At 42.7% G+C, this 24,569-nt stretch overlaps 1 protein-coding gene across 2 annotated transcripts in view; it reads right to left on the reverse strand.

Moving 5' to 3' along the window:
• Window positions 1-14,260: 14,260 nt before the first annotated feature.
• The window catches only part of dpr6 (defective proboscis extension response 6), a 91,487-nt gene continuing 81,178 nt past the window's right edge, over window positions 14,261-24,569 (reverse strand). The window contains exon 7 of one of the 2 annotated variants that reach the window (XM_089258940.1): window positions 14,261-16,875. In XM_089258940.1, the coding sequence (XP_089115066.1) occupies window positions 16,475-16,875 (401 nt within the window). In that variant the 3' untranslated portion in view covers window positions 14,261-16,474. The remainder of the gene's footprint in view (window positions 16,876-24,569) is intronic. The other variant, XM_018100781.3, reaches the window with a different exon arrangement.

Here is a 24,569-nt window from a genome sequence, read left to right on the forward strand (position 1 = left end):
CCCCTCGCTGATGCGGGACATGGACATTCATTTCGCTTAAGCGCACTAACCGGTCGGTGTCTTTGATCCTGGCATTCTATTGTTCCGTTTCAAAGGCCACTATTATGTAAACAATCGGCAGCTTTGATCTTGGCCGCATCAAAGTGTTGCCGCCACCTTTCATCTTTTGCCGCACTGCCCAGCGACGCCAGCAGCAGCAGCCGCAGCAGCAGCAGCAGCTGATCATGGTGATCATGCTGATGCTCATAATGTTGTTGTTGAAGAAGCGGCCACTGCGTAGTTAAAGCTGCTGTTGCTGCTGCTGCTGTTGCCACTGAGCCATATAATTTCGCATGCTAGGCCAGAACACCTGGAGCCGCGTAGTTGATGCCGCTGCCGCTGCCTCTGCCTCAGCCGCTGCTACCATCATAACTTTCGGCATAATCTTTAAAGTCCCAGTTGCCGCAGTCGCAGCGCTTGACATCAATCGTGCAACACGAAGGAATCTCCGCTTATATTTCTCTCCCTCTCTCTCCTTCGCTCGTTTTCTATCTCTCTGTCTTTCGTTGCCTCTCTTTCTATTCGGTCTTCTATCTCAGACTCTAACCTTTCCACAGATGTGCCCAGGTCGCGCTCGATAAGCAATTAAAATTTCAGCCAAGACGCACAACTTTATTAACGGATCATACAGCTCGGCCTCGACTGAGTTACGGTAACTGCCTTTGATCCTGTTGACTGTTGCAGCTGTCGATTTGCAAACTGCAACATTGTGTGGGAAACGCAACAGGTGCTGCAGCCAGACACATACATATGCATACATACTTATAGCAGGCAGCCAGTCAGCTCTTCATCTTGCGCTCTCATTTCAGCAGATTATCATCATAACTGCAACTCTTTCGCATAAGTTTGAAGTTCTGTCACATGAAATTGAGCATAAACAAGTTTATTTATTTGCAGGACAGTAGACAAATAAGCTGAGTTAATTTGAGAATAATAGTCGAAGAATTTGTTGCAAATTAAGATTTAAGTCTGAGGGAATTTGAAAGGATTCAAGTAATTTGAATACGCTAATATATAATATTATATGTATATAATATAAAATGTACTTTGTTGCTCTAACTGCAGAGCATTCGATGTCAGTCTATGATATTTGAGAGTTTATCTAGAGAGCTAGAGATTCGCAAACTAATGACATTTTAATCCACAACAAATTAACAAACTTCTCTATGGGAAATAACGGCAAACACTGCAGACTCTGAAGTGTTGGTGCGAGCTGAGCCACTCTTGGGCACTTTGGGCATCTTTGGGAGTTGAGTTTAAGTTGACTTTGCTCTCCGTCGCAGTGTCTCTTTCGCAGTCTCTGTTCGTTTGTATCTCTTGTGTATGGTCTCCATGCTCCATGCTCCACGCTCCACGCTTGCTGCGGCTCACTTGGCGGCAAATTGCTGTTGCATGCCCGAAGACGACGACGACGACGACGACGTCGCTGGCGTCGGCAAAACAACAAAGCGGAATCTCTGCATTGGGCACACGCCATTCCCAACATCAAAGCGTGCCGACCGAGGCACAGATTTCTGAGGCTGCCGCCACCGTTGGGGCAGCAGCACTAACAACAACAACAACAACAACAACTGTTGCTGCTGCTCATTTGTGTTTTGAGGCGCATTGTGCGACGCGCGTGTTAAGTGGACTGTGAATATGAAAGGAAAGTTCGAAAAGAAAAAAAAAAAAAACAACTTTTGCCGCCAAATAAATGCAGACGAGCAGACAAGGCAGCTCCTGCAGCCTTCTACTTACTGTCCAGTCTGTCTGTGTGCATGTGTGTGCATGTGTGTGTGTGTAGGCCTCCTCTCTCGTCGTTGCCTCTCTGGGTTCTTAATCAAGAAACGCATCGGCGGCGTATCACAGTAGCACTTTAAACGTAAATTGCTTTTAACATGGTTATTACAATCTTAACGTTTGTCTGGCCACGAAGCACTTCAGGCAGCAGCAACCTGTTGTCGATGCTTGTTATTGTTGTTGTTGTTGTTGCTGCTGCTGTTGTTGTTGCTGTGTGCAGTTGCTAGAAGTCAGCTGTGGGTTTCGTTTGTGCCCGTTAGTTTGGCTGCTTGGCTGGCCACTCGCCAGTCGCTTCGATCATCATCGGTCTTTGTCTTGGCTGGACTGTCTGGGGTTTGGGGTCTGGGGTCTGGGTCTGCGTTTCATTTGGTAGATTGTTGTAATTATGATTGCGCGATTATGATTGGATTAGTTGTTGTCGGTAGCTTTTTGCTTTAAGTTCGCCTTAATCGAAATTGTTTTGTGGCGGAAATGAGGCAAATGCCAGTCCAGCTGCTAATTAGTTAACGCTCCGGCCAGTCGGCCAGAACAGCAGCAGCAGATCAAAAGGGCAGGCCGCAGGATTAAGTTAGCGAGTCTTTTGTTGGCAACAGTTGCTGCCTGCTGCCTGCTGCCTGTTGTCTGTTGTCTGTGTGGCGATAATCTTGCATTTAAATATTTCGCAGGAAAACACGCAAATCCGCTGACTTGTCACACCTTGTGGCCAGGTAAGTTCCCACAGCAACAGCAACTGCAACTGCAACTGAAACTGAAACTGAAACTGCGGCCTTGCCTGCCTGTTTGTGCATCTGTGTGTGTGCATGTGTGTGTCAGGTGATCAAAGTGTGTGCCGCTGATTAAAAAGGGGGAATTTGTCGCCCTTTTGTTGCCCTCTTAACATCAAATGTACAAATTGGGTATGTGCAGGGCAAGGGCAGACAAAGCGAATCCTCATCGGAGATGTTGTGTGAAAAACTCTTATACATATAATACACATTATATATCTGTGTATATATATGTATTATATTCAATAATTCGCCTTACTCTGCCTTATCTCTCCTCCTTTGCTCTTCCGTTTCCAGGGTATCTGCGTGTGTGGCATTGCCTGGCTGAGCACTTTAGCTTCGCAGCGTAAGTATTTAATTTCAGGTAAATTTGTAAGATAAATAATTGTCGCTTACCTGACGCGCCGCGCTTCAAAGAACTTCATTGTGTTTTGCATATGCAGCGCAGCCAGCATTGTGTGTGTGTGAGTGTGTGTGTGAGCTCGGGAACTTTGGCCAAAAGGACCTTCAAAAGGACCGACTTTGTCAATGTGTGCGTGCGTAGATTATGGACAACTGCAACGGCGACAACGAGCGGCATTGTTGCCATCACTGGGCCTTTTGTAATGCCTCATGCTGGGAGCGGATCACAACAGCGGGACATGGACGATCAATAACGCTCAGCCGCACACTTTTGAAGTCGCCTGTGATCGTCGCCTGGGCTTGTGCTGCATCAAATTTAGGTGGAACTGGTAACTGTATGTGTGTGCTTGCGCTCGTGTGTGTGTGTGTGTGTGCCATGCTGTCAAAACACTCAGAATGCGCCACACACGGCGTACATCAGAGTTCTTATATATACATATATATATATATATATATATATATATTTCTTATAATATATTTCGGAGCAGATTGAAACTTCACTCGTCTCATGATGACGAATCGGAAATGGTCCCCGATGCGGCACCAGCATTGATAATCAATAAGCCGAGAAATGTAAGACCTCTTACACGAGCCGAAGACAGAGACGACGATGCAGACGCAGACGCAGACGCAGACGGAGACACAGACAGAGTCAAAGACGCAGACGTTGCTGGAGACGGGTCTCCCACTGAGCGCTCATCAAATTGTGCCAAGATTTACGAGCCTCTTGATTGAGTTTTCTTATGCTTTGAATACGGCAAACATCAGACAGGACCACCGTACGAAACTTGGCAGCGCAGCGGGCCAGAGCTGCCAAAGATGCGACATGGTAGATGTGAGATTTCGGTTAACATTGTCTCAGAGCTGTGCAGCAGCAGCAGCAACAGCAGCAGCAGCGGCAGTCACAGCCATGGCCATGACCACGTCCGCTCTTCCTTATAGAATGACAAATTGTGCTGATATCGCAGCATGTTGATTGAGTGCTGCAACATTGCCGCAGCCTCTGCAGGACTGTGGCACGGCAAACTGATGAGTTTGCATTCTGAGTTAACGGCGGGCGCAGTTCGCAGACTTTTTGCTGCCGAAAATCTTGAAATTATTGATTATGACTTCACTATGGAAAAGTATTCAGATTCAGATATCAGAATATACCCCAAGGATATAATAATCCGACCTTATATAAAACACCTTTTATGAAGAATTCTTAAAGTGTTCATGGAACATATGAGCAAATGATCAATGAATTGGAATTCTGTGTAAATTGTGTAAATATTTTGACATTGGAAATGTAAGCTCATTGTGAACTTGACAATTTGTGTTTATTTTATCGATTGGGAGTTACCTACTGCATCCGCCGCAAAGCTGTAAACAGAAGAAACAACTGCGTACACCTTAGAGAACAGCTGTTGGAGTCAACCTGCTCAGCTAACAATCATTTTGCTATATAAGTTGATTGGATTATCAAGTCGTATATCATTCGCTTTTGACAATGAGGTCGACTTTTGTTCTACTCTTTGGATTAGTCGGCTGCACCTTGCTGGTCCAGCTGGTTAGCTGCCAAGATACTTATGATTATTTTACTCCGTATTACGACGACGACGATACTACTACTACAAGAAGAACTACAACAACCACTGTTAGAACCACCAGCACCACTGCTAGAACCACCAGCACCACTGCTGGAATCACCAGCCCAAGCCCCAGCCCCAGCCCAAGCCCCAGCACCACCCCCAGCCCAAGCCCTAGCCCCAGCCTCAGGCCAAACCCTATTGGATTGTCAAATGCACGTAGACGGCGCTTACAGCAGCTTAGACGGCTGCGTATCAGACTGGCGCGACGACTTCGACGCCAGCTGCGTTTGTTGCGCCTACAGCGAAAACGGCTTCGACGCAATAGGTTGAACTGAAAATGCCTTAAAAACGAGCAAGAAAAATTTGACTGTGTAAAGCTAAAGTTAATAAATAAATGATTTTTGAATAAAGTGAAGAAAAAATTGTTCATATTATATACATATATGTAAATATATGTATATTTCAATGAATTTACACAAAATTGCTAAAAGAGTATCAAATTGCAACAGCTTGAATGATTATTTGTAACTGTTGCCCAAAGCGCAGTCTTTTTATGGTAGGCCTACAATGTATTTGGTTGAGGTAGGTCTTCCTTTTGTTCGCCTGAGCATCGCATGCACGCATACACATAAGTATAGTCTTTCTGCAACCGATTATTGCCTCGGCCGGCATATGATATAGGGGCAAGCATTTAGCCAGGTTGCATTGTTGTTTATGGGATGACAAATTGCGCTGATATCGCAACATGTTGATTGAACGCACACGCGGCAACATTGTAAACAAGCATAGGCCATGCAGAGGGGCGGCAGGGCGAGATGGGGCGGGGCGGTTACCCTGGAGTGTATGTTGCCATGCCCCTGGCCCATTCCCGTGCTGTGCGCGTGCTCAGCCGCTTTGGGGCCTGAGACTGGAGCTTGGCTCGGGATTCGAGAGCCGCAACGGGCGCGTTTTATTTTCTTGTTTTTTGTTTTGTTTTTTTTTTTTTACACAATGCAGCGCAGCGGCCGCATGAAAACCCAAAGAAATAAAGAAATAAATAAAACAGGCAACAGCATGAAAAAGAATAAAAAACACAAAAACACAAAGAAGACTCGAGATGCCGACAAAGTAATAAACCAATTAGGACATCAAAGTGTTCAACCGACAGCGGCAGCAGCAGCGACTGAGACAGCGGCAGCGACAGAGCCAGCGACAGAGGTGGCAGCAGCGGCAGCAGCGGCAGCGAAGGCAACAGATCCACATTCACTGAGATCACAGAGATTTGCGCTGATCCGACTTTGATTCTAAGCTACAAAACGCAACCTACATATGTCGCCAGCTCCCCTTTTGGACGGACCTCCATAGGCCGCTCAGCCATGTCCAAGCTCTCTTTGGGCAGCTCTTACACGCTTCTTACCAACCTCAGTTGCTGTCGCTGTTATTGTTAAGGGCATGCGGAAGTGAGCGAGTGGCTAAAAGGATTTACCGAAAGTGGAGGGCTTGACGGATATTGTGACATGACATTAGGCCTAGATTACTTATTTAATAGTTAGGGAGTTTGAAAAGAAATCAAAGACTTTGCATAGTATTTATGAGACTTTTAAATCATCTAATCAGTAGTAAGTTTCTATGGAAAAGAGTTCGCTGAATTGCCAGAGTCGGAATAGTTTCGTATATAATTATTTAGCTGCCTAATGGATCCATGAATGAGGCTAGCTTTGCTCCGGTTTGCTCCAGTTGGGGCTTGCCTTTATAGAAACTTTCCGTAATGCCAAACTAGCAGCTTCTACTATATTATGCAGATGGTCTTCGTTATCATTTAAATCATTGTCGCATGCCTGAAGTCGCTGAAGAGCCAAACACCCCCGTCCTCGGCCGTCGGCGATCGCCAAATGGGGCATTCATTAAGAATTTAAAACGTTCATAATTAAGGCACAACAAATGGGGCTTAGGCTCTATAAAAATGTATATTTAGATATCTAGATATATACTAGTTACTCATAATAAAATCGAAGTAAACAACTGCGGAATGGAGGCTTAATTAAATCATAAAATGCTGAGCACCTCATTAAAATCGTTTGAATCGCTACTCGGCTTGAGAGACCGAATATCAAAATGCATATTTATTAATAATAAACTCAGATATGCACATACGATATATATATATATATGTATATGCATGAATATATATATCTATAAATATAGATTGATAAACATTTTTGTTTATTAATTCAAATGGCGCTTTTTGTCGCTGATTTGATTGGATCATTGGATCAGTCGGCATATTTTGTAACTCCTGCTGCGACTGCTGACGCAAAAGCCCAGTCGGAAGCTCGTCTCAAACTCAATCTGAGCCGCAGTCTCTCAGTTTGAGTGGGGCTCGGCACGTGGTAAACGAGATGCACGCTTCAAAGGCGCCGGCCACGGCCCACCTAAAACTTTAAATTGAATACGAAAACAGCAACGGCAACAGCAACAGCAGCAGCATCAGCAGCAGCAGCGGCTGCGGCAGCGGTAGCGGCAACGGCCTAAACTGGTTGCAAACGCACATAAACCATTTAAGCCGAAAAGAAATCGGTGCGCTGGCAACTCTAACGATACGAAGATATGGCCAGCACCCCAGCCAAAAAAGCCAAATACTACTCTTAATGATATTTTAAATATCACATATGATATACCCTATAGCGATTCGAGCTAAGCTTAGCTAGTTCAATAGCAGTTTGAACTATGCCGAGAGGAGTAGATTGAATGTATTTATAGCTATATTTATATCTACTGTTCAAGAGTTTCAATATGCCTATCTATTTGTTGAATATTCTCTGGAGATATTTCTAAGTTAGTTTCACATAAAAATATCGATATACATAGATAGCCAAACGTCTTAACTATTGTTGGAATCTTCTATTGTTAAGGTATCTCATAGTCATGCGTTCTCCGTTATTTTTTTGTGATTCGGTCACCCACTGTTTTTTTTTTTCTTTTTGTTCAGTGGCGCTGCTGCAAGAGATCGATTTGAATTGGAATTTCAAAGAGGCCGCATTTCATTTCACAAAGTCAAAACAGTTAATTTATATCATGTCGCGACTACTGGTCTTACTGATTTTGCATTTTGTGCGGTTGCTCGACGATTCGACTGTTTCGAAATTGAAATATGAAAATGAAATCTAATTTGGCTGAGAAGAAAACCTGATTAGCAGCAATCACAGTCGTCTATGCAGGCGGACTTGGTTCGTTCAGCTTTGTTTATTTGATTTGATATGAGTTTTTTTTTGTTTTTGCTTTTGATATGATTATCCTAAAATTAGTCAGATTATAAATGTACATACAGATGTGTGCGGTTATAAATTCTGCTTTTGAAGTTAGGTTTTTGAATCGGTAACGAATTAACTCGAAACATGCAAATCGATTTTGGACGACTGAATGAAGTCGCCGCAGCAAACAAATCACTAACTATATATCGTCTATATGTAGGTAGATAGAGATAGATGGATAGATGCAGAGGCAATTGCTACGCATAGCGGCGAGCCTTTGTCTCCTTATCTGATGCGTAACTGAGTAGCCGAGCACAAGGACATGTTGCCAGCAGGTGCGCACAAAGGTGCCGCTGAGCAGAGCTCAGCTAATTTCGAATTACACACTTCAGTCGCTCAGTCTAGGATAAGTAAGAGCTGGGCCAAGGGGAACAGAATCAACAGCGTCAACAGCGTAACCAAACCGCTTTTCAAGCCAACCGCAATTGACGGCGCGCCCCTCGCCGGCCGCTCTGATCCTGCAGATCAAAGCGGACCGCCCCTTACCCCACGACAGCCATAATGTGCGTGCAAGATGAAATTTTCGGCACCGTGGGTGTGGCTTATTTCAAAGCAATTAAACCATAGTGAAGCGTGTCTTCTCCGACAGCGAGCTATCGAGCGATCGAGCCCTGCGCAGCACGGTGATCTACGAGGACACTTTTAAGCATTGTGCTCTTGCCTGTCTTTCATCTGCGCCGCCAACAGTGGGCGTAGCCAAGACGTCGTTTTGTGCTCAGAGTTGATTAGTTGCTGCGCAAAACAGATTTCAATTCCATAAAAATTACCAAGAAGCAAAACAGTTTGACAAGGTGGAAATACGACTGGAAGAAATACTAAGGGTTAAGGCAGGTACTCAGGGCAAGGAAAAATATTCGAAAAAACATCTCTCATAAAACAATATTTACATGAATATGTAGTTACCAGTTTTCCTTATCATTAAAGAGTTAATTTAACATAAAATGTAAGGATTTAAAATTAACATAAGGTAAAATGTAACTTAACAGCGCTCCTTAATTACTAACGTTTGACAAAATTCCCTTTCGCACAGTTGTAAGAATAAGTGAAGACGACTGTAGCAATGCTTGGTGTCTTGACTTTATAACAGCAGGTCCTCGCATATAAAATCCACAGATATAACATAAATTTTCAGCCCGAGAGTATGCTACACTTGAAACTAGTATAACTTGACGTTACGTTAAATGAGCTAAACTGGCTGAACAGCTAACATTCGTTAAGTGTACTTCGTTAAATTACGCTGTAATGTTAGCAAAGTTTCAAACAGAGTTTGTGTACTGGCTATATAACAATATGTCCTTTGTAAATATGGTCTCTCTAAAGTACCATGAATAGGTCGAAAAGGGAATTCGAAGTGGGATATATGTAAATAAGTGAAATTAAAAGTACCTATCAGCTAAGTAAATTTACTCTTCTCTAATTAGTTTAACAGCAGTAGAGGGGAAAATGTTATCGCTAACAGGACTTCACATTAATTGAACTAAACTGAACTGAAGTGGAATTTGCCGCAGATTGAAATCATTTTCTATTGCTAAACTACTTAGTGCTAAGTGCAACTGATGCCTGTCGGCTGCTGTCTGTCGTCTGCTGTCCGTTGGCTGTTGTCTGCCGTCTGCCTTCTGTTGTCAGCAAATATGTTGTAAGTACTTGATTCTAAGCACATCATAATAGTTCGCATGGCAGATGGGCAGGCTTTCAGGCTTTATTTGGAGGCGCACTGAGCGCGACTAAGCCATATCATTTATCATGCTGCCGGCATCGCATCGCACCGTATCGCATCCCATCGCATCACAGCTCACATCTTTATAGCGCACGACCATGCATTATGCTTCAGCGACAACAATAACCACTTGAGAGCCAAACAAATCCAAGTCAAATACACTTGGCCAACAGCAATCGAACGTGCTGGAGATGGGGCGGGGCATTGTTAGGGCATGTGTGGGGTCGTCTTGAGCTGTTGGTGCCGAAGTGCTTGCTTAGCTCTGCACGCATATTCTGTTGGCTATTTCATATTCAAAGCAAACTTTTCAATGGGTCACGCCTCGCAGGGCTGCAGGATTTGCAACAGAGAGCAGAAGCCAAATCAACTTTCAACTTGTTGTCAGCGCCAAAAGTTGAGCTAGCGAACAGAAATGGAACTGGAAATGGAAATGTTTCGTTTTTTGTTGATTCTGTTGTTGTTGGGGATTGTTAACTGCATATTTTATTAATGCAGCTGCCGAGAACTGACAGCGCACATATCATAAATTATGATCAGCCCTTTTAGGTGTCGCAACATGTGTGCTTCTGTTTGATAGCACGCATACGCCACGTGTTACGGCATGTTTGCAAATGTCCCTCTAGTTGCGAACTAAACTAAAATTAATTTATAATATTACTGATAATTTCGACAAATTACGGTCGCAATTACAATGAAACAAGCCAACCAATAACTGCGCTGCATCCCAGTGGGGCTGTTGCCATGACTGCACTTCGAATACCCTCGAGTGGAATGGGTGAGGGTATATCTGCATGCGTGCAAAGCTCCTCTTCATCAGAGAAAAGACTGTAGCTAATAGCTATGGTTATTCCCCTTTTTTCTGCATCACAGTCACTCGCTTCTGCAGGGTATCCGCGTGCTGCGCTCGCTTGCTTGCACTCGCCTGTTTTTATAGTGTTTGCCATGGCAATTGTTGCCAAAATTTATTTGTTCTGGCGACCTAGGGAAAACAATTACTCTGGAATGGAGTGCAAATATGCCAGCTGAAATATTTGTTTAAATTTTCGAGTACTGTTGTTCGTTAGTTTCCAATTCACAACTGCAGGCGCACAGCAACACTGCAACACTGCACCACTGCACCACTGCGCCACTGCCCCACTGCCATCTCTGCCGGCATCCCATCTCTGCCCTTAACGTTCTGTTCCATTCATTCCTCTCTGCTGCATGCATCGCCTCTTGCCGCTCACATTGAAGCACCCCAAAAGCTGCGTCGCATACAATGGGCCAATAAGTGACCCCCCCCCCCCCCCCCCCCCCACACACAACCATACACATACACATACGCACACACATATAAATATGCACACAGAAGTCGTTGTAAATGCCGCAGCATTGTTGAATTTTGGTTGGCTGCAAAGTGATTTACGCAATTAAAATAATTTCATTCAAATGGTCTATATAATTCAACTGCCATTTCATGCGGCTCTGCCTGCGGCTACTTTTTCCCGTTTGTCCAGCTGACCACGCCCACCAACAACAACATCAACGGTCCTTGACAAAGTGCGACACACGCACACCCACACACACTTATAACCATAAATCTGTTGTAAAAATGCATTCAAAACTATTAGAAATTCGTATATTATCGCATCACGCATATTTACCAACAGCTGCGCTACGCAAAGCATTTTGGCTGTTCTGCTCAGTTCGGATGAGGATCGACTGGGAGACTGCATGTACAGATTAAGAATACCATACAATATATTAAATAAAAAACACATCAAATACAATAATAAATTATGAATAAAATTTTACATAAAATAGGAGATCTGCTATCCATTTTATGAAATCATGTTGCTCTGAGAAAGTGCCTTCGTTTTTTTTCATTTCTGTTGAGCGCCCCCAGTTAAGCTGTTCGTTTGGGACTCTTTTGACGATCATCGTTTAGGGAGCGATACGATCGACGTTCGTTTGCACAGAGAGACTCAGTATGTGAACAAATAGCTCACCAACTCACATATACATGCATACGGCCAATTCACTTACGACACGAATGGACTTAGCGAACTCATCCCTCTCGTACATACCAATACATACACAAAGACTTTTTGCTTAATAAAACTGAGCTCGTTGAAGAGGCAACGCAATTCGTTGGTTGCTCTCTGACTTTTTTAAAGCCAGACAACGAGAAACTATTAACAGTCATTGGCGAGCTGTGTTATCAAAAGGAACATATCTGTAATACCGAAACTTTGCTGCCTAATTTGGAGCAAATATAAATTCAGCTACCTTCTAATTAAAAAACTTAATGCGGTGTGTATAAAGATTTAAATTTACATCAACATTTAGCAACATTGGAATTCCAACAATGCGTATTTACCTAGGCTTACCAACACTCTATACATAATCATGTCAGTCTACTCTCGTACTCTCCTAGCAAAATAGTTGCTCATTGTTTCTTATGGATATTGCTAGTCTGCCACTCGCTCATCATTAAGTTCATAGAAAGTTTCTTATATCAAACAAGTTCTAAGTAAGAGAGCACAAACTTGGATTTTTTGCTTGCTTCATTAAACGAATCCAACTTTTTTGGGCTTGCCGTGCCTCTACACCTAAGCCATTGTTCAGAGAACTCTTCGAATACTTTTTCATCGAATACTTTTTCCACTACTTACCTTAATTGTTCAAAACACTTTTGTTTCTCATCTCATTGAGCTCATTCGTGTTGTCCCACTAACCTAACCCATTCGGCTTATCTCTCTTGTCATTTATTTAAATGCCACATTTCACTCGCTTTTGCTGCTAATATTAGAGGTCGTAAAAGGCTTTCAACGCTTAGACCAAAAAATTTACTGCAAAATTAGCGCATAAAATCTGCTAAATTGTGGCCAAAATAAATGTCAAATGGAAACTTGTAACGTGTGCGAGGGTCGCGCTTTAAAAGCACAGCTCAAAATGTTTTGTGCGCTGCTGCTCTTGAATCAATATATCGAAAATGCTGCGATTGCTGATGCGGCTAATGTTGCTGCTGCTGTTGCTCTTGCTGCTCCTGCTGCTGCTGCTGCTGTTGCTGTTGCTGCTGCTGCTGCTGCTGCTGCGGGGCAACAAATGTGTCTAATGCTAGGCTATTAAATAAAATCTATCAGGCCAAATTACATGCTGTTGGGCATGTCCATTCAGGAAGCGTAAGGACAAGGACGACAGTAACCACGTGGCTTGGCCAACCCAACCACAAAAAGCTGAAAAAAAAGAAAATGGGAAAAATCAGAAAATTTGCATAAGCAGCGCGCATCAATTCGAAAGGCCAAGCGAGCGTATAAATATTTTTATGCCAACGCAGTCACAAAAACCAACAGAATCTGGCGTCGTGGCGTGGCTCCGTTCATTGCTGTTTGGCTTGCATGTGGCTGGCCAGCTTGATTATTTTGGCTGCGGACATGCATGAGGATTAGCGTCGCTTTGTGGCGAATTTTAATAGAATTACAGCTGCAATTGCAATTGTGTGTTCGCCAATTGTTGTTGCAATTTAATTTCCATGTTGTTTTTTCCATTTCCATTTCTGTTTGTCGCATGCTGGCACCATCTTTCTCTCTCTGTCTCTCTCTGTAAAGTGTGTGTGTTAATTAATGAGGCTTTTCAGTATGGTATGCGTGTTTTGTTGCAGCCTCTGTCAAAGTTCGCTGTGAATGGAATTACCAGATACTCTTTGCCACATTGGCCCACAATAGCTGCGTAATCAGCTTTAACAGACGCTGTCGTTAAGCAGTGTTAAAGCAGTGCAAACGGATATTGAGCTTATGGCAAGCAGTGCGCAGCGCATTTCCTTTTGTATACTCAGCCAAAGCAGGAATATATATTCCTGCTAAACAGTTAGTTGGTTCACTTAAGCTGGGTGATTTTCAAAATTGAAATTCAATGCGGTCTTGCTCAAATCTTATAAAATAATTTTAACATGTAAATACAGTGAGATTTGATTCAGAAAATTAAGACCTGAAAGAGCATGTAATATTTCGATGTGCCAATATTGATGCCTTAGTTTTCCCAGCCCCCGTTTAAGCCGTTTCGATTTATGCGCTGACCCAGTTTTAAAAAGTGCCCATCTGCCACGTTCGTGCCCCAGTGCCTGGGCAAGGACTCTGCCCATGGCAGCCAGGCTGCCTGACTGCCTGACTGCCTGCCTGCCTGTTGATGTTGCTGTCTATAATCCAGAGATTACATGTGACACACGCATACGTTGCAGCTTATTTTTCATTTCTTTGGCTGTCGTCGAGAACAGGTGGAGGTGCGGGCAGGACAGGCAGGAGTGGCGCAACACAGTTTGCATACACTATAATTGAACAGCTCGTTGCAAAAGAAACGCACGACTTGTTTGCAAAAGCATCCGCTTCATAAGTTATCAAAACACGTAAACTCAGATTTCTCTTCTTTTTTCTTTTCTTTTTTTAAATAAAAAAATGTTTAATTGTTCTTCGTTTTGCACTGTTTAATGTACATAGTTGATGTTGTTGCTGCTGTTGTTGCTATTCTTGTTGCTACAGTGGCACGTGCCACACGCACAGCAGTTTACAATTTCTGTTTTATTTTATCTCCTCTTTTGCAATTCTTTTCTTTTTATTTTGTTCACTCTGCTGACAGCATTTACATATGGCTTTTGTTATTGTTTCTATGAATTCCGTTATTGTTGTAATATGCTCTGCTAAGTCTTCTTATATTATGTCAATGCTTACGCGTGTGCACAGTTGTTTATGCTTATGTTTATGTGTTTGTTGATGCTTATGTTTATGCTTTTGTTATTGATTTCGACTGCCCAGTTATAAATGTTACTATGCTCTATGGCATGCTATTATAATACACACTTTGATCAATTGTTTTTACGTTGGTTTGTTTATTTATCAATTTACTCGTATTCGAATGCAACAGTTAAAAGTATATTATGGTGTATATATACTCGTATATTTATGTATAGTTAGCTTCCATTCACACAATTCAATTGCTTTATTCAGATGCATAATTTTTTGGCTTAAATCTAATAATAATTTAAGTATAGGTAGTTTATATAGCTTATTTTGGGATTACATTCTCACACACGCTCACTCACACACTCGCACACGCGCTCGAAAGTTTCACTAATTAACTTTAATGTACAGGAATTTGTTTTGTCTGATGACCTACAATATAACTGGAATTAATGCCATAATCGTAGCATTTGGGCTAGCGTACAATTATACTATATATATATGTATATATATGTATACTCTATGTGTATATGTATAATTTATTAACATTTTACAGTATGTTTAGACGAGTTTCAATGCTTACAATTGCTGGGAAAAGGAAGAGTTTTTGATTATTTTTATTAATTTGGAAAACTGAAAATTCTTAATCGTATTTCATGCTTGCAATTAGGCAGACATGTTTTGTAATTATTACGTTTATATTATATGCATATGTAGAGTGTACTAACATTAATTTTTACAGCTTATACTGATTGGAATGCAACTAATTGCTTTCATTATTAAGACAATTACTCTGGCGCTTGGCTGCACTGCACAAACAGCAACAATATTGATAACCAATTATAATGAGGCTTTAGATTGAATTTCATTATAATTTCATTGTTGTCCAATATGAATTACAGCGTGCAGCTATTGCCACATTCGCATCCGTATCCGCATCCAGAGGCACAGCTACATCTGTATATCTGCAGCCTGAGCGACATTCAAACAACTTTTAATTACATTACCAATTTTTGATTGCATTGTAGCCAATAATTGAGCCATTTGTAGTGTTTGCACTGAACAAATAGTTCAACATTTTTTCTATGGCCTGTTTTATTTTTTCATTTGTGATTTAGCAATCGGCATTGTCAAATGGAAATGCAAACGTCAAGTGACTTTAAATTAAATTAATTTATTTGAATTTGCATACGCACAGAACATAAAATCAAATTGCCACACAAAAATACAAATATTTTATGTACACATTTATTGAGCAAATATAATTAAAAAATGTAATTCCGTGAGAAATGCAATAATAAGAAATTAAAGCCATAATTTTTTATATTTTTGCGGTAACAGTATTTAATTAATGTGAAAAATAGGCCTCAGTGCAAATATTTAATAACACATTTATGCAGCGCGCATACACTTGAAGAAGCCTCAGAGGGGCAGGGAGGGAGAATGTTTGCCAAATATTTCAGGTTTTTTTTTTGCCACACTCGAATTGCAAAATAATTGTCATTTATTGAATTGAAAAACTGATTTTTCTTTTTTTTTCCACACAAACAAAGAATCACATTTGAGCTGGCATTGCCAATATGAACGCAAATATTTGCATATCATGATATAGCAATTAATTTAAATATTTTATGGCAATTCAATCTGAGTGGTGCAGTTTTTTCTCCATCCGCTCCTGTCATCTTCTTCTGGTATTTGCTGCTGTGGCTGCTGCGTTTTTTATCTAATTATTTAATGCACCTCGCTCTGGCTTCGGGCTCATGTGTTTGTTTAAAGAGCCATTTGCGAAAAATCTCTGTATTTATGTTCGCATTAATTTATATTTGTATTCATATTTATTTGTATTTACTTTAATTTATCTCATACTTTCGTTTTGTTTGTAATGTGATACATTTGATGTTGCAATTACGTTAATAAGTTTGCTATTTGCTATTTGCTATTTACACGCTGCTTAAACTATACAAAATACACATTAAATGTTAGTCCATTCGCCTAGGGTGCCGGGAAAGTTGCGACTTGCTAGTTTAGAACTGGCAAACGGGACTGGGCTTGCTTAACTAAGCCAATATTTAGCTAGCCGTGGCAGTCAGACACACATTCGCGTACACATACAGAGCTAGAGTTACACTTACATACATAGACACACTAACGCATTCGGATGCGTTGTTTAGTTTCCACATTCGATGCCGCTCTGCGATCATCTGTGACAGTAGCGTTTGGTTTCGATGTGGGCGTGGGCGTGGGCGTGGCATGACTGATAATCGTTACTACTATTGCTGCTGCTGTTGCTGTTGCTTCTGCTGTTACTGTGGCTAATAGCAGCTGTTGCCCCATGGCCAGCAGCAGTCCGTGTCGCTGCTGCTCCTGCTGTAGTCGTTGCTCCTGCTGTTCTGCGTCTGTCACTTTCACTGGCCGCGAGCGTGACGCCGTCTCTGTTGCAGGCGGCTGGTGCGGCAAGTGTGGCACAATGCTGCTGCTGCCGCTGACTGTAGCCGAGCACGAGGCCCAGCAGCATGACAATTGTCAGCCAATTGTACTGGCAACCGGATGAGCCAGTTTGCATTGCCTCCGGATGTTCACCTGAAATTATGGCCCGAACTAATTTCAACTTTATTGCATTGTCTTTAGCTTAGATATTAAATTTGTACTTCAACAATAAGCGACTGTATAAGGATGTGTCTATGCGTGTGTGTGTGTGTGTGTGTGTGTGTGTGTGTGTGCAGCAAGTTTGACTGCAAGTCAAGTAGTTGTTGCTGTTTGTCTCTTTATTTGTTGCGCTCTGTTTAGCTCTAGCACATATATGTGTTTATTTGTTTGTGACTGTCTGTGCGTGTGTGTGTGCAGCACACATAAATATTTAATTAATGTGCAGCGCCTGTTTGCGTTGGCCTGGCCATAGTTGGCCCCAAAAGTGCCGGTATTTGATTTGACGTCAGCTCTGCTCTGCTCTGCTGTAGATATTTAAATGCAAATGACGGCACAGCACAAAATAATTAGCTAAACTGGGAGTTGCGAGCTGAGAGTTGGCAAATTGAATCCAATTAAATGCGCTCAACTTTAAGTTTTTTCCCCAAAACCATGTAATATCTGCCGCGCCCTTAAGTATGCAACATAATATAATTAATTGCCGTTATTAAGTGGAGTGTTAACACAGACACACACACACACATGCACACTCGATGCGTGTGATGCACGCGATATGTGCTGGCATGCTCTTGTAATAAAACAGTTGCTCGCGGCAGCCAACGCCTTGGCTGTGCTCCGCCTCACACGCTACCACACATACACACACACACACACACACACATACACGCACACACACATATGCACGTCGCGTGCCCTTGTAATTGATTGAGTTCAATTTTTCAAGCAATTAACTTGTGCACTTGAAACTCAATACAACGTGCAAACAAACATCGGAAGCGCCCTCAGCTCTCAGCTCACAGCTCACAGCTTGGCTTGGCTCAGTCGTGACGATGACGTAACACGCGTTGTATGCGTAATGCCGCAGCTGCTGCGCGTTACGTGAGTCGATCGTGTTAGCTGCAGACGTTTAGCTTGATTGAATTTAATAAATTTAATAAGCTTTAAGCTGTTGTTTCTTCCCCATCTTCGAGCTGTTTTGACCTCCGTGTTGACAAAATGGCATTCGTCATCTGCTGTGTGTTGCTTAAAGCGTGATTTGCGTCACGGCCGTATTTCTTTGCAGATCTCCACGCCTCGCCACGCCTTCCCCTTCCCCACCAGCTGGCTATGGGCCTCAATTTGAAAGCATGCTTTGTTGTTATTCTTTTCGGAGCTGCGCCGCAGCAGCAGCTGCTTAATAAATATCTGGCCGCAGTGTTGAAAATAAACATATTACGCATACGCAATGTGAGCAGAGCCTGCGGCTAGGAAAGGCGTGAAGATTGGTGGACCGTGGGCTGGTGTGTGGGCAAATGTAACAATGTATTTGTTGACAGGACAGGAATTATTAATAACGTACGTGGCGCACATAATTCATCATCAGAGCAGACACAAGGCCACTGAATCCGGATTGCCCTCAACTGTGCATAGCTAAAATATCTTTGGGCTGCGGCTATGAAAACACAAGTCACAAGCCGGCTAAAGCAAATAAAAGCGCATAAAGTGCTGAGCAGGAGAGATGCTTGAGCGGGAGCGAGATAGACAGACAGACGGAGAGACGGACAGAGAGATAGAGCGACGTAGAGTGTGAGATAAAAAAATAAAGTAAAAGTAAAATATGCAAAATTAGCGCTGATGGATTTTCAGGAAGGAAGCCAGGGCATGTAGAGGCGGCAGGAAGTAGCTAAGCAAGTAGCTCCAGACACAGACATAGACCGAAGCGCAGACAAAAGCACGCACACACCGCAAAGGAGGAAGGCCGCAAGGCGACTAAGGACGCAGGACATGGCTGTTGGAGCAGCAGTAGCAGCAACAACAGCAACAGCAGCAGCAGAAGCAGCAGCATCCAACAGTTGCTGCCTGGCTGCAATGCACGTTAGTTTTTGAGTGTTTTTATGAGGAGCTTTGCATACTTTGGCAGTATTTTTACATTTTATAGCGCGTTTTGTTTGTGCAGTCGCCGGATGAAGACGAGTAATGTTTGACGGCTGAGAGAGCGCTCTTTAAGTGCAGCTCAAGTGTGACACAAAGCGCCGATTTGGCCTGATTTGGCTTAAGTGGGCATTCAATTAGCATATATATACAAAAAAATATATATATATATATATAATCGCACTCATTGTTAAGTCCCACTCTAGCTACGCTCTTCTTTCAATGTGTCGATTTTCAATTCCTTTTCACGCTTATAATTGTAAAAACATTACACAGTTCATTAACGCTCCTCTTTCGTGCTTCATCGCACTCTTATTGTTAAATAATTACCATTATCAAGTGCAAGCAAGTGCGAAATAGCAAAAATGTTGATTGCCATTAAATTGTGATTTGACACAAATTTCCCCAGAGCTTTTCCTTGGCTGGCGGCACCGCCCCTCAACCTCCGCTTCCGCTGCTTGCCGTGTTGTGACTCGTAAATTAAGTCAAATACGAGCAAAATGGTCAGTGAAGCGATGTGATGCCCTTTAACACGATTAACACTGGTCAACACAAGTGCTAAACCAGAAAAACTGAATGGCTAATCATTGAACCAGAAGAGCTGTAGGTCTACAGGGTTCGCTTTATAAATGGAGCTCTACAACATTTTAAATAATTTCAATTTGATTTCATATTTCAATCAATATGTTTTATCTGTCTCCTATACCCAAGGGTCGGAAGTGCTTCCATTTGCGTTTGATTTCCTCATTTCGATCATTGTGATTGCCCGCTGTTTTTTCTCTCAGTGTAAACCCTTTTTGCAGTCAGCTTGTGTTTAGTGTGACGGGGCTCCCTGGGCGCTCTATTGTTTAACTTTGCGTGCTTTTCAATTATGCATTAAACTACCGCTTATATTACAGTTGCCGTAAAAACTATTTGCAGCTGCTGCCGCTGCTGCTGCTGCTGCTGCTGCTGCTACCTACTCGTGCAGCTCCTGCTTGCCGCTGTTTGACACTGTGCACATCCGGCTTGAGCTTGATAAGCATTTTACCACTTTTATCGCTGCACATGCAATACCCAAAGGGGGCGGCGGGCCGAGCTCTCGCTGGGCGGGCCGCGAGCTGCCATCCGCTGAGGTGCATAGAGCTCGAAGCTGGACGCTTTTTATTTTCTACTTTGCTGTGAGTTTATAAATAAAATGTGCATATGCGACACTCGCGCACGCAATGGCAGAGCCGTGGCAGAGCGGCGCGGCGGGGCAGGGCACGGCGGAGCACGGAAAATACCAGCGCGCGAACAAAAACCGGAAACCATGCATCGCAGTCGGCAGCGTCCTTCTCAAGTTGCCCGCTCCTGTCTGCAGTCGCGTTCACATTCACATTCACGTTCACGTCCACGCTCACATCCTTGTCCACGTCCTGTTATTGTTTTTGCCACACACACACACGCACACACACACACATACAATTACGTCGCGGTTGGCAAAGTTGCGGCTGGCATTTCGGGCTTGTTTTTCATTCTGCGCTGACATTTACTTCGCTGTCATTAATTTTAAGCTGCATGCTTCTGGCTCTGCCCAAAACAGCGCGCACTTCGACCGCCTCCCAGCCATTTGGCATGCAACAACTTTTTGCGAATGTGCATTAAAATCTACCTATAAAGACTCTACAAATACCTCATACATCTCGTATAGTTTGACTTTTGCCAATGAGTTGTAAAAACCAAAGATAACTTTAGCTCCTCATGAATTCGAATCTTCAAGCTTTCACAACCTTTGTATCTCACTTCTTTCATATTCTTCTTTTCGTGCTTGCAGCGTCGCCTCCCCCGCCTGAAGCTTAATTGAGGCTTAAACTTTAAATGCTTCTATCTTTGTAACTTTCTTGGTTTAAAAGTCGGCCTAAGCTTAAAACAAAGTTGAGCTTCTTCATGCTTAAAGCTGCTTGGCTTGTCCTTGTCTTGGCTGTCGCTCGCTTTTCATCAAATGCAATTGAAAACTTTTTGATTTTCATTTAATTTTAATTTTTTTTTCCCGTTTATTTCTGTTGGATTTTGTTTTGATTTTATTTTCGGCACACAAACTATTTGCCAAGTTTTGCATTTAATGCGCAAATACGCATTATGCCTCTCTTCTTATCCAACTAGCTATCTAACTGTCTGTCTGTCTGTCTGTTTGTCTGTCTCTCTGCCTGCCTGACTGCCTGCCTGTCTCTCTGTTTGTTTCTCTGTCTCTCTGTCGCACTGTCTGACTGTTTGCTCGTGTTTCTGTGTCCTCGGCTATCGCTGCCTCAGTGCCCTACAGTTCTCTAACAATATTGTCGTTGCTCGTTTGTAGCTAAATTTCGTTTTGTTGCAAAACTTTTAGCCCTGCCTGAAATAATAATTGAATGTCACTTGAACGACAAGTTGGGCCCCAATCCAGGCCCCCCAACCAGGCCCAGCCTCCGTCTGGACCGAGCCCCCTGTGTTTAAGCCCCTGTTCGAAAAGTACCAACAATTTTGTCAAAGTGACAAAATGCCGTTTCGAGCTAAAAAATTGAAACTTGCTTTTGCATGGCTTAGCCAACTTTCTAGCAATGTATGTGTGTGTATGTGAGTGTGTGGCTGCTGCTTCTGCTGCTGTCGCATTTTATCAGCGGTTTTGCTGGCTTTTGCCAAGGCTTACAAGAATCTGTGCCGAAAATTTGAATTGAATTCTGAGCAGCTCAAGAGGAATTTTTAATTGAGAGCCACGACTGTAAGCAAGTCTTAGCACTTCGGTGGGCTATGGGCAGACCGCAAAAATAGTTTCGTTTCTGTTTTTTCTCTCCTCTTTGTGGAACAGCTCAAAACCGGAATGCCGAAGACCAGTTACAGCCACATTTTAAGTCCCCGAAAGTAAGTCAAATAAATCACGAATGAATTAAGTGAGGTTATGTTCGTGTTGCTCTAGCTTGCCTATGTGCTATCTCTGTCCATTGTTGCCTATGTGTGTGTATCTATATAACCCCATTCATCTGTACTCTGTTTGCCTTTAGCGCGCTCCATTCTCGCTCCCAGTTTTTCTCATCTTTTTCCTGCCTTTTGATAAACTTGAGACGTGCGGCGACTGAGCTCGTTTAATGTGTGTGGCTAATGTGTGGCATGTGGTGTGTCTCTCTCTCTCTCTCTCTCTCTATCTCTATCTCTGTGGCTTACTGTTTGTATAAGTCAAACCCACACTGAGATTCAGTGTGAACGACAGAGAGCGCTGAGCGGCTCCTCAGCTCAGTCATTGCGGTCAAGGCGCCTTTGACGTTGTTCTGACTTCAATTTGAATGCTTTATTTGCACGTGTTGACGTTGTATGCCCTCTCATTCAACACTAGGGATTAGCTGGCCGACAAGGCCTTGCTGCTCATTCAAGCACAAAGACTTGCCAAATGGGGATTACCAAACAAATTGCGCAGCTAATGTGACGCACTCGGCAAGCAAATTATTTCGCCAAACGAACGAAGGGCGAAAATCGAAAAAGTGTTGCATACTTTTCCGGGCCGGGCTAACAAATGTAAAGTTTCCATTATATGTATAAAGAAATTAATTGACGCCCACACAATTTCGAGAAAAGTGCTTGTCCTTGCCGTCGATTGCTGACAGACGTGTACCATTGATGCACATACTTGGATTTTCTAGCGCATGTCCTTGGCAACGCCTTCGATGGCAAAAGTTTGTCTGTGGCGTCCGACTGTGCTTGCTTGGCTCCAGATGTGTGTGTGTGTCAGTGTGTGTGTGTGTTGACCTATCAGTTTACGTGCCATTTAGCACTCAATTAAATTCGTACGGCACAAACACACAAACATACACACACACAGAAGCAACACATTTAAGTAAATGTGCGCTCATCAGTAAGGAATAAAGTAGAAGAAGCAACAAGGAGCAATCAGCCAGCCAGCAAAGTGCGGACAGAAGTTGCTTTATTCGAGAACCAGTTGCTGCTCCTGCTGCTTGTTGCTATTAATCAAAGCACTAAGCATTTGCCGAAAGCAATTTATTTCGTTATCGAACGGATTTGCTCACCCACAGCCAAAGAATTATGCAAGAAGGGACAAGCCGGACACTCAACTTTTATTTGATACGTCAGCATGAGACTTGGAATATTGGAATATGTTAATAGAAGCATAATTTAAAGTTGGCGTTATTCATACATTTATCGATCCACTCAACTCAAATATTATATTTAAATTAACTGCGCTGCCAGCTGCCGCCTGGCTGACTCGCCTGACTGGCCTGCCTGCCAGCTGCAAAGATTTCAGATTCGGCCAGCAAATAAATGAGTTTTCGTACGGATTTCAATTAGTTTTGCTGGCCTGGCAAGTGCTCAAAGGGTTGCGCCAACACTCTCCACATTTTTCTGCTGATTTATCTAACGAATTTTATCGAAGCACCGCAGATGCGCACTCACTGGCTTCCAAATCGTTGGCTCGCTAAGCCAAATCCTTTTTATTTTACACCAGAATATCACTCATACGCAGTGAGCGGTGCGAGCACCTCGAATTACATTTTTTGATGTCTGACGCCTGATTAAACAGCCGCACAGTGCTCGACAAGATTATATTACTCCGACCAGACGTAACGCTCTGCCAATCGAGCCGATGCTGTTCGGCTTTTCCCATTACGTGGCCGGGCAATTGAATTAGGATTATGTTGCCTGGCCTATGTCAAGCTGATTGATTGACTGATTGACCCACTGAGTGCCTAAATGATTGCCAAATTAGGCAAAAGTGCACTTAGCGTCCACTCAGTTTTCAACTGGAGCAGCCGCAGCCGCAGCCGCAGTCCTAAAGCCGAACATTAAAAAAGCCAAATTATATTACTTTCAGTTACAAATAGTTTTTGCCTTCACAAAAGTTGCAGGCAATTAAAGTCTGGTTGGAATATTTGGGACAATACTCTGTCAGCAAGTTTTATTAGTTGAGTGGGAAAAGTGCTATATAAAATATTACTTATTGCTCCACTTTTCAATCGGCAAAGCTTTCAATAAGAAATAAATTGGGCCTTGAGATGAATTCAAAATATGAAAATAGGAAAAAAATTTCAGTTATATACAAAAAAGTTAAATACAAAAGAGCTAAGACTTTAGCCCAATTTCATTATGTTTTTAACAATTCTGTGAATCTAGAATGTAATTAAATGAATATAACAAAATATAAACAAAAACTTTTAGATTGGCGTTCAGAGCAAAGTATTTTGTGGATAAAAATCTCAATATTTTCACATCAGGAAAAGTTGCTGGCTTAAAGAGCAACTATTTTGCAAACATTTATAACTATTTAATGTGCCAGCGCCTTGGGATGCGGCTGCCCGTTCAAAATGTTAGTTAAAGTTTATGCTGTCAATGTGCTAAACATTGCAACCAAAAACGTTGACAATTTTTGGGGCCAAGAACTTTGGCACAGCCATAACAATATGTTGTGGGTGTCTATATATAGACATGTGTGAGTGTGTGTGGCAAAGTTACGAAACAGAGCCTTTTGTGAAACAAGCTGCAGTTTTACCTGCTGCAGCTGCCTCAAGTGGTCCATAAGTAGTGCTGTACGCTTCGTGTCTGCCTAGCTCTATCTATTTAGCCCGAGTGTGAGAGCGCGTTTAGTTACAGCATTTTGTGGTTAGTAAAACATTGCTTCAGCACCAGCTCAGCTTACACAGACACACCCACACGCATGCACGGAGCCAACTAACCGGCACAAGTTGCATTCTGGGTCAGCTTTTGCTCTTGCGGACCGTTGGCCGTTGGGGCGC

The sequence above is a fragment of the Drosophila navojoa genome, chromosome 4 (assembly GCF_054131105.1).
Source record: "Drosophila navojoa isolate 15081-1374.11 chromosome 4, UAZ_NAV_1.0, whole genome shotgun sequence".
Lineage (NCBI taxonomy): Eukaryota > Metazoa > Arthropoda > Insecta > Diptera > Drosophilidae > Drosophila > Drosophila navojoa.